At 35.2% G+C, this 18,710-nt stretch overlaps 1 protein-coding gene across 10 annotated transcripts in view; it reads right to left on the bottom strand.

Annotated features, from left to right (window-relative positions):
- LOC143230628 (kazrin-like) overlaps positions 1-18,710 on the bottom strand; it is a 79,350-nt gene that overhangs the window by 4,018 nt on the left and 56,622 nt on the right. For all 10 annotated transcript variants that reach the window (XR_013016552.1, XR_013016553.1, XM_076464487.1 and 7 more), the window contains 5 exons: positions 16,544-16,656; positions 15,816-16,050; positions 13,214-13,315; positions 5,295-5,461; positions 158-311 (listed from right to left, as the gene is read on the bottom strand). Coding sequence is in view for 8 of the 10 variants with exons in the window: in XM_076464487.1 (XP_076320602.1) it covers positions 158-311; positions 5,295-5,461; positions 13,214-13,315; positions 15,816-16,050; positions 16,544-16,656 (771 nt within the window). In the remaining 2 variants the exon portion in view is untranslated. The remainder of the gene's footprint in view (positions 1-157; positions 312-5,294; positions 5,462-13,213; positions 13,316-15,815; positions 16,051-16,543; positions 16,657-18,710) is intronic.

The following is an 18,710-nucleotide window of genomic DNA, read 5'->3' as shown; positions in this document are numbered from 1 at the left end:
AAGATTTGTCTTTTGACAAATCAGTTGATTATTCTTAAGTTAGTACCAAGAAATAAATATTTATTGTGCTGTGACTTCAAGAACCTTATGCTTCATACATCTAATACATTTGAACACACATTCAAATCCATAACTGATTTATATTCTCATGCCTTACCCTCATGCTAGTACGTCGTCTATCAAATGTTCCCCTCAGAGAAGATCTCATGAAACTACGGCCTAAAGAGCCTGTTCCACTGACTACAGAAGTTCCTGTGTTCTTCTTCTGACTCTTTACTGTATGAAACACTGTTTTAGCCTCTAGGGACATTCTGAAATGTTTAAAAGAAAGTTTTAATTTTGTGTATAAACAAACAGTTCAGCAGGTAATTTCAAGCTATAACAGTCATTTATTCACACAATGCATCCATTCTGTTTATGCTTATCTGCAACTTAAAATATCAACTGTCTATACCTACACATAATTTGCAATACCAAAGTAGAGGATACCTTACATACTTGTAAGAACAAAATTGTCTGGTCTATTGTTTAATGTATAGGATACATTACACACCTGTATTAACAAAATTGTCTGGTCTGTTGTTTAATGTATACGATACATTACACACCTGTATTAACAAAATTGTCTGGTCTGTTGTTTAATGTATAGGATACATTACACACCTGTATTAACAAAATTGTCTGGTCTATTGTTTAATGTATAGGATACATTACACACCTGTATTAACAAAATTGTCTGGTCTGTTGTTTAATGTATATGATACATTACATACCTGTATGGTTGGTTGGTTTGGTGTTTCATGACACAAAGCAACAAGGCTATCTGCACCAAACATCCAGTAAAAAGTTAAAATAAAAGTAAAATTAGTGAAATTCATAAAAGGAAATTAAGGTAAAACAAGTCAAAGTTGAATTTTTGAATTAAAAACATAAATAGCATTAAATCCAATTTTTACATCTAGTCTACAGTGATAAGAGAAAAACTACAGTAATACAAGTTGTAAAGGACTTTCTGTAGCATAACTGTAATTATCAAAACTTACCAAGAAGACTAACGCATAGGTTCAAAAATCAGTGTTAGTCACCCAAAGTTGGCCTTTCCAGTCTTGGTTTTGAGTTATTTGACATTATGGCCATTTTCTAATTTCAAATGAAACTAAAAGCACTTTGATTCTTAAAAGGGAATCACATTAAAAAAGGTCTTATGTATAAGTTAAAAAAACTTAAGTACCATTAAAAATATGAAAGGCCTTTAAAAACTAAAAACATTTCTAAGGTGGACAGTGTCACCACCACCAATAACACTGTCTAGCATTATGGATAAACACTGGGACAGAACATATTTAAAACGGTGCTGTCATTGAGAGTCATAACAATGGCAAGACAGTAAAATGTGGCTCATTGTGATCTGAGTGTTACACAGACAACACACTGGTGCATCAGTCCCAGATAAAAGAAAATGATGAGTTAAAAAACTGTGACCAATGTGTAGTCTAGGTAGGACAACTTCCTCTTTACAATCCTTATGGAAGCAAGATGGCCAAAGTCCAATAGAGGGTTTTATTTGGAAAAGCTTATTTTCATGTTGCTCACTCTAATTCAACTGCCAACTGGGCAAATAGCCATGTAACCCATATATATGAAGGTCTCGCAAAATGCCATACTTCCATGTTGTGTCATAAGCCTTCTCAATGTCAAAGAATATTGACACAAGATGTTGGCATTTGAGAAAGGCTTCTCTGATTGATGTTTCAAGTCGAATCAAGTGGTCCACAGTGGAGCGCTGTTATCAGAACCCACACTGGGTGGGCAAGAGAAGGTTATTTGATTTGAGGAACCAAAGAAGATGAGTATTAACCATCCTCTCTAAGGTCTTACAGAGACAGCTCATCAAAGCAATTGGATGGTAGTTTGAAGGAATGTTGGGATCCTTCCCAGGCTTAAATAAAGGTGGGACAATAGCCTGGTGCCAGACATCAGGAAAAACATTTTCCTGCCAGATCCAGCTAAAAATAATCAGAAGAATAGCAAGAGAAGCAGAAGATAGATGGTACAGCATTTTGTAGTGTACACCATCAGGTCTAACCAATGAAGGGTCAGTTTAAGTTCCAGTAGTACAAAGGGACGATTATAGTGATAGAGACAATCAGCTCAAAAGGAAAGAAGTGATCACTCTGCCTTAGTATTAATGGCTAAGAGGGTGGAGAATGAAGCAGAAGTACCAGATACTTGGTAAAAGCTTTCACCTAAAGTATCGGAGATGCTCCAGGTAACAGCTACTTCCTGGCCAGAGAACAAGATTGAGAGGGGGACAGAATTATATTTTCCACTGACCTTTCAAATCTTGTCCCATATGACTTTGGAACTGGTGGTAGAAGATATGCTGGTTGTGAACTTAATCCAAGTTTCCTTCTGGCTCTGATGTCTTACCCACCGAGGATGTCCACAGGCCTGCTGGAAAGTGATGTGGTTCAGGTATCCCAGGCACTTTTGAGCCTCCTGTGCCATGTGGCAGGCAGGATTCCACCATGAACAAGGATATCATGTAAAATGTGTCGATGTTACAGTCAGTTACTGCTGCCACACAGTCGTCTATTGATGACTTACAGAGGATGGCAGGTTCAAGTTCTACAAAAGCAGTGAAGGAGGGCCAATTTGCTTGATACAGCTTCCATTGGGGCATGTGGGTCAGGTGGCATCTGACCACTCTATATGGCCACTCTTTCAAAATTATAGAAAAATTATCACTGTCTCGTGGGTTATTGTCAACCCTCCAAGAAAAGTGGGAAAATAGTAAAGGGGAGCAAATTGAGAGATCAATAGCTGTAATGGACTAACTAGGTGCATGAAAATAAGTATAAGAACCAGTACTGAAAACAGAAAGGTTGTGATCAGAGAGCATACACTCTATGGAGTGACCCGTCCCATCAATATCAATACTTCCCCAGAGGAAATGATGTCCATTAAGGTCCCCCAGGATTAAAAAGGAATATTTCAAATGTTCAATGAGAGTATGAAGGTCTGATTGATCATAAGTTTCTCCAGGCAACAGGTAGAGAGAACAAACAGTGATGGTATGACCCAAGGAAACACCGATAGCTACGGCCTTGAAGGGTGTGTCAATGGGAAAAGACAGGGTGGGCACATGCTAATTAACCAACAGTGCCACCCCTCCATGCACTTGTCCATCACACAGTCTGTCATTTCTGTACAAAGAAAACTGCTGAAAGGTGACTGTATCAGCAGGTTTCAGAAATGTTTCCTGTAAGGAAAGACATACAAGATGGTAGGAAGCAATCAGTGCTTTGATGCCATTCAGATCAGAATGTAAACCTTGACAATTCCATTGTATCAAGGTGGCCATTTTTATTTATGTGTAGGCAAATTGGGTGGAAACCCCTTCTGTTCACGAACACTCTTTTTTCTTTATTCTCTTTATTCGAGGGAGGTCTATTGACTTTCACGGATCCTGCCCTGGGTCAATTGGGCAGGTCTTTGTTGTTGGAAGATGATTCCAGCAACTGAGGTCGTGAATAAATGATCATTTTGCATCTTGGGGTGGGAGAAGAAGATGTCCCCGAGGAAATACCCATATCTGGTATCGAAGGAAGTGGATCTTGGGGTTTGCTGGAATGTATATTAGAGACAGAGATGGGTGTTGATGTTGATTCATCAACTTTTTTTAACCATAGACATCAATATACTTTTCATTTGGTTTGAGAACGATTCTTTTGGAGGCAAAGAGAGATCCCTCTGCACTCCCACTGTAGTAATGAAATGAAGAGCAGCAGCATATGTCCAAGATGAGGTGGTGAACAGCAGCTTTCAAGTCTCAGGGTAAGTAATGTTTTATATCAACCTCAAATGCTGCACCTCTTTTTCTTCCAACCATTTAGTGCAAGAACAAAAGTAAGATGGGTGAGAGCCATTGCAACTGATGAAATGAGGGTCTGTTTCACATTCATAGGCATTGTGGTCCTTGCCACTGCAATGAGTATTCGTCAAGGAACCATGACATGATGTCTTTGAGACCGAACCACTGACACTGGAAACATCTGAGAGGGTTTGGAATGTATGGCCACACCTCAAAATTAAGATAACCTGCTTTGATGGTGGCTGGTGGATGCAGTGATGTAAATGTTAAAATGAGGACATTGTTCGGCATCATAATTCGATCTTTGGAAGTGGAGATACATCTCAGTCCAGCAACTCCATGGGTGGAGAAACCAGTGAGAATCTCTGACTTGGGGATGTTCTTCAAATCCCTCTCAACAATAACTCCTTGGGATGAATTCAAAGTAGTATGAGGCGTAGCCTCAATAGGTATATCCCCAGTCATCTTTGAATGAGAGAGAAGTTCACTATGGTGAGATGTGGATGTTCCCACCAATGTGTCACCAGATTGGAGCTTTTTGACTGACTTTGGAGAGCCAGCAAGTCTCTAGTCCCTTCTGAACGAAAAAAGGAGATATTTGCCCTAAAGGTTTCTCTGAAAGAGAAAGTAGTATAAGAAAATGAGGTACAAGTATTACATATGTTGAAAATTGCTGCTTAGAATCTTTAAGACATGGTCGTTTACCTATGGACTATTTTCTCACTATTATATTTAAGTTTGCATTTGGAGGATCCATAATAAAAAAAGAATATTCTGGTGTCCACTGACCCCACCCACTAAGGAGCCCTATGAGTCGACATACTACAATGCCAAACAAGGTCACTGCAGCAATGCCATGGTTTTGTAAGCACTATACCCAAACACCAGCATCAGATATAATGCCCATAACACCTGATGAGAACATCTAACACTGGTACTTGGTCCACCCTAGCCCAAGTGAACCAGCCAAATGACCCTGGGGAGGTCACCCCAAGGCTGCCCGTCTACAAGAATTAAAGGCCAAAATGGTGTGTGAGGGTTGGACCCCTCAATAACCAGGAACCTCTCCTCCCCTTCACAGGTCAACACACATGGCAAATACGTGGGTGAATGTTTGGATCCCAGAGGAGGTAAACTGAAAGAAAAAAACCTTCTCTGGGAGGTCCCCTCACCACATACAGGAATCCACACTGAGAGCATACCTGTATGAAAAAGTTGGCTGGTCTTTTGTTTAATGTATAAAATACATTACATACCTGTAGAAACAAAGTTATCTGGTCTGTTGTTTAATGTATAAAATACATTACATACTTGTATGAACAAAGCTGTCTGGACTATTGTTTAATTTATAGGATACATTTACATACCTGTATGAATAAAGTTTTCTGGTAAGTTGTTTATCACACACGAGATCACTTACCTGGCTGGCTGAATTAAGTTGTCTAGCTCTGTTTTTAGGTGTCTTCGTATAATATTTTTTGAAGTTGGAATGCCTAAAGCTGTCGCCATAGTATCAGCAGTAAATGACAGCTCCAACACGATCAAAGCACCATGGACCCCACTATCTTTGAGGTTTTCTGCATATTCCTACACCACAATAAGTTACATATTAGCCAACAGACAAATAACTTAATGCTCTGTTAAGTACTATTGAAGATATCATTTCAGGAATTGTAGTGGGCAAACATTTGAGGAACAGTGTTCAGGTTTTATGTTGAAATGAAGAAAAACAAAATTTGAATCCCTAATTTTTGGAAAGACAGCACTGAGTCTGTAGAAAAATATTTATCATTATGAATTGAGATAAGGAGTTAAAACAGATGTAAAAGAAATAAAAAATATTTTAAAATTCAAAATAGAAATAGTAAAATGATAACAAGGAAGATTGAACATAGTTGACAAATTAGAGATAATTAATACAAGATTACATAGGTCAAATTGACAGACTGGTTGGTAGATTTACACTTGGGAAGAGTCCATGAGAAAGAACAGTGTTAAAAGTAACAACAAACATACTTCTACACATGTTAAAATGGAGATTAGGACATTAAGGGATAGAAATGGGATTGTTATGCTTGTAAATGACATATACTTTACCATTCAATAAGAAATACTACAACTGATGAGAATCCTCTAGAAATTAATCCCTTAGTGTTCATTTGAAAACTTGGATATTAAAAACACGTAAGTTATATGCATCAAATAATGTTTTCATTTAAAGGTCTCAGATCATGATTAAGTGCATCTCTTTCATTTCACTGAGCACTGGTCAGGTGCCTTCGGGTTGGAGAACTAATACTGTCACTTTTATTTTTAAAGGAGATAATAAGAAAATATTGTATATATATATATTAGATAGTTTTACTGTTGTAGGGAAAAATAATCGAGAATCTGATAAAGAAGCTTTGAAAATACGTAATTTGATTGTAATATAAAAACATGTGAGAGTATTTATCCCTACTAACCTAACTTTAATGATTACATTAATTATTATCCAGAGGACAGAAAGGATGTAAATATAACACCTCCTTAAAGCTTTTTTCTGATGCTTCACAGAAGATTATGGAGAAAAAGATCAACCAGGAAATGTTAGGGAGAGATTAGTTAATTGTACTGAATGTTGGTAAGTGTAATAATGCAAAAAAAATATTTTTAATGGAGTCCAATCAGTCAAGACCTTTCTTACAAATGGACAGTGGTCAGTGCTTAGACCTTTGCATCATGTTATTTAATATTAATAGGGTATAATCAGAGAAGTTTAGTGATGACATAAAATTCTTGACTATTTTACTGTACAAATGGTGTGGGATGCTACAATATTACAGTAGATTGGGCAAACATTAATGTTTGGGTACTACAGTATCACAGTAGGTTGGACAAATATTAATATTTGGCTACTACAATATGACAGAAGGTTGGGCAAACATTAATGTTTGGGTACTACAGTATCACAGTAGGTTGGACAAATATTAATGTTTGGCTACTACAATATGACAGCAGGTTAGACATACATCAATGTTTGGTTACTACAGTGTGTCAATAGGTTGGAGAACAATTAATATTTGGGTAATACAATGTGACAGTAGGTTGGAGAAACATTAACGTTTGGGTACCACAGTATCACAATAGATTGGACAAACATTAATGTTCAGGTACGACAATATCACAGTTGGTTGGACACATTAATGTTTGGGTACTACAATATGACAGTAGGTTGGACAAACATTTAGTAAATTATCTTTAATATTAAGGTACTACAATATGAGAGTAAGTTGCATAAACATTTGATAAATGATCTTAAAGATTGAGGTACCACAATATGACAGGTTGGACAAACATCAATATTTGGGTACTACAATATGACAGTAGGTTGGACAAATATTAATGTTTGGGTTATACAGTGAGACAGAGGAGTGGACAAACATTAATAATGGGGCAGTACAGTATAACAGTGTTTGGGCAAACATTAATGATAGGGTACTACAGAATTACAATACGTTGGACAAACATCTGGTAAATGATCTTTGATGTTGGGTTACTACAATATGACAGAAGGTTGGGCAAACATTAATGTTTGGGTGCTACAGCATCACAGTAGTTTGGACAAATATTAATGTTTGGCAACTACAATATGACAGAAGGTTGGGCAAACATTAATGTTTGGGTACTACAGTATCACAGTAGGTTGGACAAATATTAATGTTTGGCTACTACAATATGACAGTAGGTTGGACATACATCAATGTTTGGTTACTACAGTGTGTCAATAGGTTGGAGAACAATTAATGTTTGGGTACAACAATATAAGAGTAGATTGGACAAACATTAATGTTTGGGTACTACAATATCACAGTAGGCTCGATACGTTAATGTTTGGGTACAACATGACAGTAAGTTGGACAAACATTAATGTTTGGATATTACAATATGACAGCAGGTTGGAGAAACAATGTTGGGATACTACAATATGATAGTAGGTTGGACAAACATTAATACACTAGGCTGGACAAATGTTTGTAAATAATCTTTAATGTAAGGTTACTGCAATATGACAGTAGGTTGGAAAATGTTTGTAAATAATCTTTAACTGTTGGGTACTACAATGTGACAATGGGTTGGACAAACATTTGATAAATGATATTTAGCATTTGGGTACTGCAATATGACTGTAGGTTGGACACACATTAATGTTTGGGTACTACAATATGACAGTAGGTTGGACAAATTAATGTTTGGCTATTACAGTATGACAGTAAGTTGGACAAACAACGTTTGGGTAATACAACATAACAGCAGGTTCGACAAACATTAATGTTTGGGTACTTACAATATAACATTAGGTTAGACAAGCATTAAGTTTGGGTGCTACAGGATGACACTAGGTTGGTCAGACATTAATGCTGGGAAACTACAGTATAACAGTAGGTTGAAGAAATGATTGTAAAGGATCTTTAATATTTGGGAACAACAATATGACAGTAAACTGGACAATCATTAATGCTGGGGTACTAGAATATGAAAGTAGGTTGGACAAACATTAATGTTTGGGAACTACAGTAGGACAGTAGGTTGGACAAAGAATGCTGGGGTACTACAGTGTAACAGAAGATAGGACAAATGTTTGTAAATAATCTTTAATATTTGGGTACTAAAATATGACTGGGTTGGACAAACATTTGTAAATAATCTTTAATATTTGAGTACTAAAATTCGACAGTGGGTTGGACAAATGTTTGATAAATTAACTTTAACGTTGGGGTACTACAATATGACAGCATTTTGGAGAAACATTAATGTTTGTGTACCACAATATGACAGTAGGATTGACAAACATTAATGATGGGGGTTATTACAGTGTAACAGTAAATTGAACAAACATTTGCTAAATGATCTTTAATGTTTGGTTACAACAATATGACAAAGGGTTGGGCAAACTTTAATGTTTGAGTACCATAATATGACAGAAAGATGGACAAACAATAATGTTCTGGTACTACAATATGACAGTAGGTTGGACAAATATTAATGTTTCAGTACTACAATATGATAGTACGATAGACAACATTTGGGTACCACAGTATAACAGTAGGTTAGACAAACATTAATGCTGGGGTACTATAGTGTAACACTAGGTTGGACAAATGTTTGTAAATGATCTTTAATGTGTAGGTACTACAGTTTGACAGTAGGTTGGACAAACATTTGGTAAATGATCTTTAATGTTAGGTTTGGGTACTACAGTATAACAGTAGGTTGGACAAACATTAATATTTGTGTATTACAATATGACAGCAGTTTGGAGAAACATTTATGTTTGGGTACTACAATATTACAGTAGGTTGAACACACTAATGTTTGGGTACTACAATATGACAGTAGGTTGGACAAATACTAATGCTTGGATAATACAATATGACAGTAGGTTGGACAAATATTAATGCTGGGGTACTACAGTGGACAAACATTAATGTTTCGGTACTACAATATGACAGTACGATAGACAAACAATGTTTGGGTACCACAGTATAACAATAGGTTAGACAAACATTAATGCTGGGGTACTACAATATGACAGTATGATAGACAAACAATGTTTGGGTACCACAGTATAACAGTAGGTTGAACAAATATAAATGCTGGGGTACTACAGTGGACAAACATTAATGTTTCGGTACTACAATATGACAGTACGATAGACAAACAATGTTTGGGTACCACAGTATAACAGTAGGTTAGACAAACATTAATGCTAGGGTACTACAGTATAACACTAGGTGGAACAAGTGTTTGTAAATGATCTTTAATGTTTGGGTACTACAGTATGACAGTAGGTTGGACAACCATTAATGATGGAGTACGACAGTAAAACAGTATGTTGGACAAACATATGATAAATGATCTTTAATTTTGGGGTACTACAATATGACTGTAGGTTGGACACACATTAATGTTTGGGTACTACAGTATCACAATAGGTTGGACAAATATTAATGTTTGGCTATTACAACTTGACAGTAAGTTGGACAAAGAACGTTTGGGTACTACAGTATGACAGTAGGTTGGTCACACATTAATGCTGGGGTACTACAGTATAACAGTAGGTTGGAGAAACAATGTTTGGGTACTACAGTATGACAGAAGGTTGGACAAATGTTTGTAAATAATCTTTAATATTTGGGTACTACAATATGACAGTGGGTTGGACAAACATTTGATGAATGAACCTTAACGTTGGGGTACTAAAATATGACAGTAGGTTGGAGAAACATTAATGTTTGGATAATACAATATGACAGTAGGTTAGACAAATATTAATGCTGGGGTACTACAGTATAACAGTAAATTGGACGGACATTTGGTAAATGATCTTTAATGTTTGGTTATTACAATATGACAGTAGGTTGGACAAACTTTAATGTTTGAGTACTATAATATGACAGTAAGTAGGACAAACATTAATGTTTGGTTACTACAGTATAACTGTAGGTTGGACAAACAATGTTTGGGTGCTACAGTATGACAGTAGGTTGGACAAACGTTAATGTTAAGGTACTACAGTATAACAGTAGGTTGGACAAACATTTGGTAAATGATCTTTAATATTGGGTTACTACAATATGGTAGTAGGTTGGACACACGTGAATGTTTGGGTATTACAGTATGATAGCAATTTGGACAAACATTAGTTTGGGTACTACAATATGACAGTAGGTTGGAAAACCATTAATGATGGGGTACTACAGTATAACAGTATGTTGGACAAACATAAGGTAAATGATATTTAATATTGGGTTACTACAATATGACAGTAGGTTGGGCAAATATTGATGTTTGCATACTACAGTATGAAAGTAGGTTGGATCAACAATGCTGGGGTACTATAGTATAACAGTATGTTTAACAAATGTTTGTAAATAATCTTTAATATTTGGGTACTACAATTTGACAGTTGGTTGGGCAAACATTAATGTTTGGGTACAACAATATCACAGTAAATTGGACACATTAATGTTTGGGTACGACAATATGACAGTAGGCTCGACAAACATTAATGTTGGGGTACTACAGTATAACAGTAGGTTGGACAAATATTCGGTAAATGATCTACGATATTGGGTACTACAATAACACAGTAAATTGGACAAACATTAATGTTTGGGTACTACAATATGACAGTAAGATAGACAAACAACGTTTGTGTACTACAGTATAACAGTATGTTGAACAAACATTAAAGTTTGGGTATTACAATATGACAGCAAGATGGTGTTCAACCTACTTTTTGAGTTATAAGTTTTTAAAGTTACCTCTGACCATTCTTATCAGCCTTTACTATATATTCTTACATCTCTGAACATGATCTTCAAAAAAATCAAGGTTGTGAAAAATAATAAATTAACAGGAAGCCTAAATAAACTAATTGATTTATTTGAATTACATATTTGTAAAAAAAACTGGTTGTTTGGGAATGTTGAGATCTTATTTCTGCAGTCTGTGTAGGAAACCATGGTCCTATTGATTGCTTCAGTATTACACAATTAATGTGTTACACAAAAGTTCACTTCTGGTAAATACTTTCACTTCAACCGAATATATAAATGCAATAATGATAAACAATAAACTTCAGATAAACAATACATCTGTAATATTTATTTAATTTATTATCATATACTGTACAACCAGCGACTTTTTTTCTTACATCATCCTGAAACATTAGAAATCTGTCCAAACACATCTGGTCACATTGCACAAGAATGGCCAGATTCTTTTAACACTCCTACAAAAAGTGGGGCCTAATAGGCCCCAGAGCAACTTGAAAGGTTATTAATATTAGGCTAATAAATTTGTATTTAAATGAAATACAATTTCATATTTAATATTTAAATTATTAGCCTAATATTAATAACCTTTCAAGTTGCTCTGGGGCCTATTAGACCCCACTTTCCGTAGGAGTGTTAATAATTGAAGAAATTTTGATGATGACATAATCCTAATTTATTGCACAATAATGGATCAGTATAAAAGCCAGTGATGTAATCTCATGGGTTATCAGACCATTATGACCACTGAGATGGAGGGTATGCATGATTTACCTGAGTGCAGTATAGGAACTCATTTAGCTGATCCATGTCACTTAAGGAAGTATTGCCATAAAACTGGACCAAAAAAGACTGGATTCATTTTCCACTGAAGGAACTCAGCCATATCTGCATAACTGCAATGCATACACAATATATTTGCATTGCCATGTGATCCAACTAGTTATGCCAATAAACTTGTTCAGAAATGAATTAATTCTTTCTTGTTTCTTGCAACTTCATTATTTAACATTGTGAAAGGCTGGTTAGAATATTTCTGTGGCATTCATAAAGTTCTGAGAGGTATTTTTCAAAATTGTATGGATATATTTGCACACAGTACCACACCAGAACCAAATTTTTTTACATAACAAACATATGGTCAGAGGATACTTTAAAATTTATAACTGAAAAAGTAGGTTGAACACCATCTTGATTTTTTTTGTAGATCATATTCAGAGATGTAAGAATATATGGTAAAAATCTGAAAAGGCTGAATAACTGGTGACATGGTCAAACTGTGGCCTGAAGTAGGGCTACTTTTAGCTAAAGCATAAAAAGTTGCATGCAACTACATTTTTTTACAGGAGATCTAATAGACTTTTAATTACAACAATTGCTGATTTATTAACTGATATGTTATAGGAAATTTGGAAACAAAATAAGCTTTGTATCATATTCCGTCTTAGAGCTATGGCTTATTAAATAAACAATATTTTTGATGATTCTGGGTTTTCAGGTGATTTTACAGCCTCGCTACAAAAATCCTAAGAGAGATAATCTTGGTTTGAGACCATTTTTTGAATTCTATGAGATTCATTCAGTAAGTGTAGCAAATTTCAGCCTTCTACCACCATTACTCTTGCTGCTTTAAGCAGCCAAAATTGCCCGAAAATGAATTCACCAAATTTAAAACAAAATTAATTAAATTTTACAGGGCTGTAAATCAGAAACTATTAGAGATATTGATCTAACCATTGGCAGTTTTTCATTATATGGTTAGATGAGCACATGTGAATTTTTTCAAGCCATTCTGAGGGGGTAACCTGGAAAATTTTCCAAAATCTGGATGGTTTGACATGGAATGACCCAGTAGAGTAAAGGATTGAAACCATTCACTATTATAAATGATTGAAACCAATCAATATTATAAATGATTAGAACCAGTCAGTAGTTTAAAGGATTGAAATTATTTAGTGTGAATGACTGAAATAAATGAGTAACAAAATAACAAAAATGTATCATTTCTATGAAGACTTACCACTAAATCAATACTTTGAACCCATTTAATAAACCTCTGATTAGTCCAAACCAAGGGGTCAAGGTCCATATGTTCAGATCGTGATCTGCGTTGTTCTAGTACCTGTGGAATTTGTAACAATGTCAAGACTTGTTAAAGTGAAAAATTATCTTAAGCAATAAACATTAAATGTATTACATTTTAAATGGTAAGTTTGCTCAGTATATTTCACGTTTAAAACACTAATAGATAATGCTGAAAAATATTTTTATGCCAGTTTAATAATTAGTTTTAAGTATATTGTTTACAATAATCAGAAGTTAATGTCAATAATAATAAACATAACCCGTATTACCCAGTCAAAATCAATACTATTCATTAATATAATGAATAGTTAACACAGAAGTGTTACAGCAAATCACAAAGAAATTGATTCTGAAAATGTTTAAAAAATATAAGTACTAAACTAAATGAAGCAACAAAAGGACAGCTTGATAGATCTTCTAAATGATGGCAACATTAAGTAAAAAAAGATAATAAAAATAAATAATTGGCATAAAGAATAAACAAATAATATTTTGTTGCTAATCCTTAGCCTAATTCTGGATATTAAATCATTTAAAATAAGTAATAATTACAATTCACTTAACTAAACCTGTTCACACCATAACAGTTGTTTATGGAACTCATAATATAAATGGTGTTTAGACTACAACTATCACTATATCCCAGCTGACCTGTTGAGCTTTGCATTAGGCAAAAGACCTCATCTATATTGGACATTCATTGTTGCTTTTACGTATTCTGAGAATTATTACCAAAAAACTCAAAAACAAGTAACTGACTAGAGAGATATACTACATGGCCAAACATATGTGGACACCCATATGTGCTTGTTGAACATCTCATTCCAAAACCATGGGCATTAATATGGAGTTGATCTCCCCTTTGCTGCTATAATAGCCTCCACTCTTCTGGGAAGGTTTTTCACTAGATTTTGAAACATGGCTGCGGGGATTTGCTCCTATTCAGCCACAAGAGCATTAGTGAGGTCAGGCACTGACATCGGTAGAGAAGGCCTGGCTCGCAGTCGGCATTCCAAATTATCCCAAATGTGTTCGATGTGGTTGAGTTCATGGTTTTGAGCAGGCCAGTCAAGTTCTTCTATACCAACCTCGGAAAACCATGTCTTTATAGACTTTGCTTTGTGCATGGGGGCATTGTCATGCTGAAACAAAAAAGGACCTTCCCCAAACTGTTAACACAAAGTTGGAAGCACACAATTCTCTAGAAAATCACTGTATGCTGTAGCATAAGATTTCCCTTCACTGGAACTAAAGAGCCTACCCCCAACCATGAAAAACAGATCCAGACCATTGTTCCTCCTCCACAAAACTTTACAGTTGGCACTATGCATTCAGGCAGGTAGCATTTTCCTAGCATCCACCAAACCTAGAGTCATCTGTAAGACTGCCAGATAGTGAAACATGATTCATCACCCCAGAAAATGAATTTCCATTGCTCCAGAGTCCAATGGCAGTGTGCTTTACACCACTCTAGTCTTCACTTGGCACTGCACATGGTGATCTTACCCTTGTGTGGCCTACTGCTTCATCACTGAGCTGTTGTTACTCCTTGACATTTCCACTTCACAATAACAGTACTTACAGTTAACCGTGATAACTTTAGCATGGCAGAAATTTGATGAACTGACTTGTTGGAAAGGTAGCATCCTATGACAATGCCACGTTGAAAGTCACTGAGCTCTTCAGTATGACCTATTCTATTGCCAATGTTTGTCTATGGAGAGTGCACGGCTGTATGATTGACTTTATGCATCTGTTAGCAATTTATGTGGCTGAAATACCAAACTCACTAATTAGAAAGGGTGTCCACATACTTTTGGCCATGTAATATATGTTGAAATGCAGAGAATACTCTAAAATACTTAAATTGTGTTTGTAACCTTATTTTGTGACAAACAGTTTTCATTCATCAAATTCAACTAATTTAAATCAACTGATAGCTGATGACTTTCGTTTACTGCTCAAGAAAGAAAGTTTTGGCCAAGTAAAAAATTGACTTATCTCAATTTGAAGCATCAACAACTGAACTGTCTTTATCGGGCCATCCCAGAAAACAATCTAATGGGTTTTTAGACATTTACAAAACAAATGGTTTACCTGTTTCAGAATTTAGCATAAAGCTACATACAACTTAAATTGATGGACTAGAGGAAAAGCAATTAATCAGCAGTGCTCACTGTCAACTCACATCTGACTAAATAGGGGGATTTGACTGTCATTCTTATAATGCAAAGAAAGTTTCAAAGTGTAGAGTATGTTTTAGCAGAAATGAGTTACGAATGGTGAAATATTTGATCCAAAGTATGGATATCTTTACCACTAACCTATTATTGGTGGGTTACAAACTATAAATCCTTGGATTTATAGCAGGTGTATATTAACCACTATGCTACGACTAACCAGAGATCCTTGGATTTACAGTAAGGGTATGTTAACCGCTAGGCTACAAAAATTCTATTATAAAGGGAACCTTGGTTTAACAAGAAAATAACTAATAAATTTGCAGTGTGAGGAACAGTGTCCACTATAAGACAGACCTGTTTATCAAATTTCACGATACGAAGCAAGTGAATGGCATGCATGAGGCTAGTTTGGTGAAATTTTCGAGAGACATTGAGATATTTTTCGAGATCTTTCTTGGTGAGCGTATCAAGAACCCTTCCATCCATAAGTTGAAACTTGAAAGCTTCACTGTACATGGATAAGCCTAAACTTGGTAACCATTCCTCTACCATCCAGATATGAGAGAGAAGGTTGATTTTTGGATTCAAGCTGAAAATAAATTTAAAAAAAAGGAAAAAAATAATTTGATATAAGCAGGACTACTGTATCAGTGACAACAAATTATGTAGCAAAAAGATATGAAAAAGTGAATATTGACAGCAGATAACACATAGTGCCTTTAATTAAAATGGTTAAATGCTAGGAAAAGACTTAACAATTTGCAAAGCATTCTATGAGATCTAATGCCAATGACAACTATTTAGATAGTGAATTTATGATATTTGATGAAAATAAAAGAATTAATGTGACATATCAGCCTAACAAGACTTATTATTATAACTTTTCACATTACAAGATAATTCAATCATTACTTTGACATCAGTTTGTAGAAAGTATAATAATTTCAAATAAAACTATATAAAGCATGAAGCACATGTAAAACATGCAGACCTTAAATGAGTTCCAAACATTCTACATATTTCAACAGAACAAGAGTCAATTTGGAGTTTTGCCATTTTAATTATTTTTAAGAAATCCTTACCATGAAGATGGATCTCTGTGCTCTTCAATTGCAAGTCGAAGTTTCCTTCTGTGCATTGCATTGGTTATTCCAAGCCCAACTTCCATCTCCTCATCAGACAACTCTAAAAGAACCTGTAAACATAAAGAGTTGAATGTTTTCAACCTAGGGTACAAAGCTAGATAATGATTCTATTAATCTTCTATAAGCAGTTTTAATCAACAGTACAGTAGAAAAAAAATCATGATTCATGGTAGTAGTTCATAATAATGATCATGCATTTGTTCTTCTCTATAATTATTTAATACTCTTTTGCCAGCCTACAGCAAACATGGCTGTGAGTATTGTATTAAAACCTTGGCAACATTGCTAAATGCATAATTTCCCATTGTGTAGGGTTGTATTCAAGTTTATTTGACTACCCAGCAAGTAATAGCAGTTGTATAACTATTGACACACAATCATTTTAATGTAGTCTGGAATTTATGTAGAGCCTCATAATTTAATATACAAGCATGCATATGTGGCTGCTTGCAGGCCACAGATGTAATTTAATATTCATATGATAGGCATAACACATGAACAGTAGTAGTTAACTTACTGTTGCAACTGTACTGATGTCACATTTCATTTGGTTATATGTATAGTTTCTCAGACACAATGCTGCTAACAGGATCATGGTTTTTACCACTACATGATCAATTTGGGCCCCATTACACAAACATGTCAAAGGTATACAAATGTCTAGACTGTCTCCCACAACAAAAAATCTTTAAACTGTAGTTTAAAAGATAGTACAAAGCTCAGTTTCAAGCATCGGATTGGCAATCACGGTGACGACTGATGATAAGTGTCAAATTATAGCCAACTAGACACAATTGTGAGTTTTATAGATACTGCAGGTATAGTAGCCATCCTGGAAAATGACGAGAAGAAGTGGCAAACAATTTCTATTTTGACCCCATTTCTAACAACTGTTATATTTAGGAGAGTCAAAATAAGGATTTGTAGCTTAAGGAAATAATATCTATACTATTATTCAAACCTTTAGCCTGTTTGTTTACTACTTTTAGCAATTATATTTTCACTTTAATCTACGTATCTTGTTTCTGGGGTATTTTTTTAAGATCCTCGTTTCCCCTTTTTCAATTAAAAATATTTAATAATCTTGTAACTGTTAAAATTGATTATAGCAACTTAAAATAAAAGTTAACAAATTAAAATATTGCTTAAAGTAATGTGTCTCTGAATAGACACCAGATCACAGATCTTAAACAGTAGCTACATTCTGAAAGGTGAACTAGCATACTCAGGGGCAAGTTTTCAGAAAACTAGTACAGTACCTAAATTACAAAGTAGTTGTGGTCAAAAGATGAGAAGATTTGTTGTAAAAAACACATCGTAATTTATGAAAAGTTGTAATAATTCCTGAATGTCATAAAGTAAGTAAAATCCACAGAAGCCAATAAAATACAATCCATAAATAGTTTTCTTTACTTGATCTCTAAAATTACTTTCATTAAATTATCTACAATGCTCACACATTATGTACTTTGTAGCATGGCACCATTTGCATAAACAACTCTTTACAAACACCTTTCACACCACACCAGCAGAGTTTGAACCTCAAAGTGTAAACTGACTAGCTAACAAAAGTCTGAGCCAAAAATATCAGACCATAAACTAAAGCCTGTCAAACTATAAACTACAGTCCATCAACTACAACCTATCAGACTGTTAGACTATCGACTACAGTTTCTTTTGTTTTTTTTTAATTTCTCGCAAAGCTACACAGCTACCTGCACTAGCCGCCCCTAATTTAGCAGTGTAAGACTACAGGAAAGGCAGTTAGTCATCACCATCTACTGCCAACTCTTGGGCTACTCTTTTACTAACGAATAGTGGGATTGATTGAAACATATAACACCCCCACAGCTGAAAGGGCGAGCATTTTGGTGTGACGGGGATTCGAACCCGTGACCCTCAGATTACGAGGCAAGTGCCTTAACCAACTGGCCATGCCAAGCCCTATCGACTACAGCCTATCAAACCTCAGACTACAGTCCATCAGACTTTATACTGAGAAACTGGTAAGGGTTCATCAGTTGTAAAGTTATCAAAACATCTGAACTACTACTTACAGCTATTGTTTCAGAAACCACATCAACTTAAACCTTAAATTAATGAT

Source organism: Tachypleus tridentatus, chromosome 10 (genome assembly GCF_004210375.1).
Source record: "Tachypleus tridentatus isolate NWPU-2018 chromosome 10, ASM421037v1, whole genome shotgun sequence".
NCBI classification, from domain to species: Eukaryota; Metazoa; Arthropoda; class Merostomata; order Xiphosura; family Limulidae; genus Tachypleus; species Tachypleus tridentatus.
The sequence above is the reverse complement of the archived record's forward strand: the minus strand, read 5'-3'. Positions and strand labels throughout refer to the sequence as shown.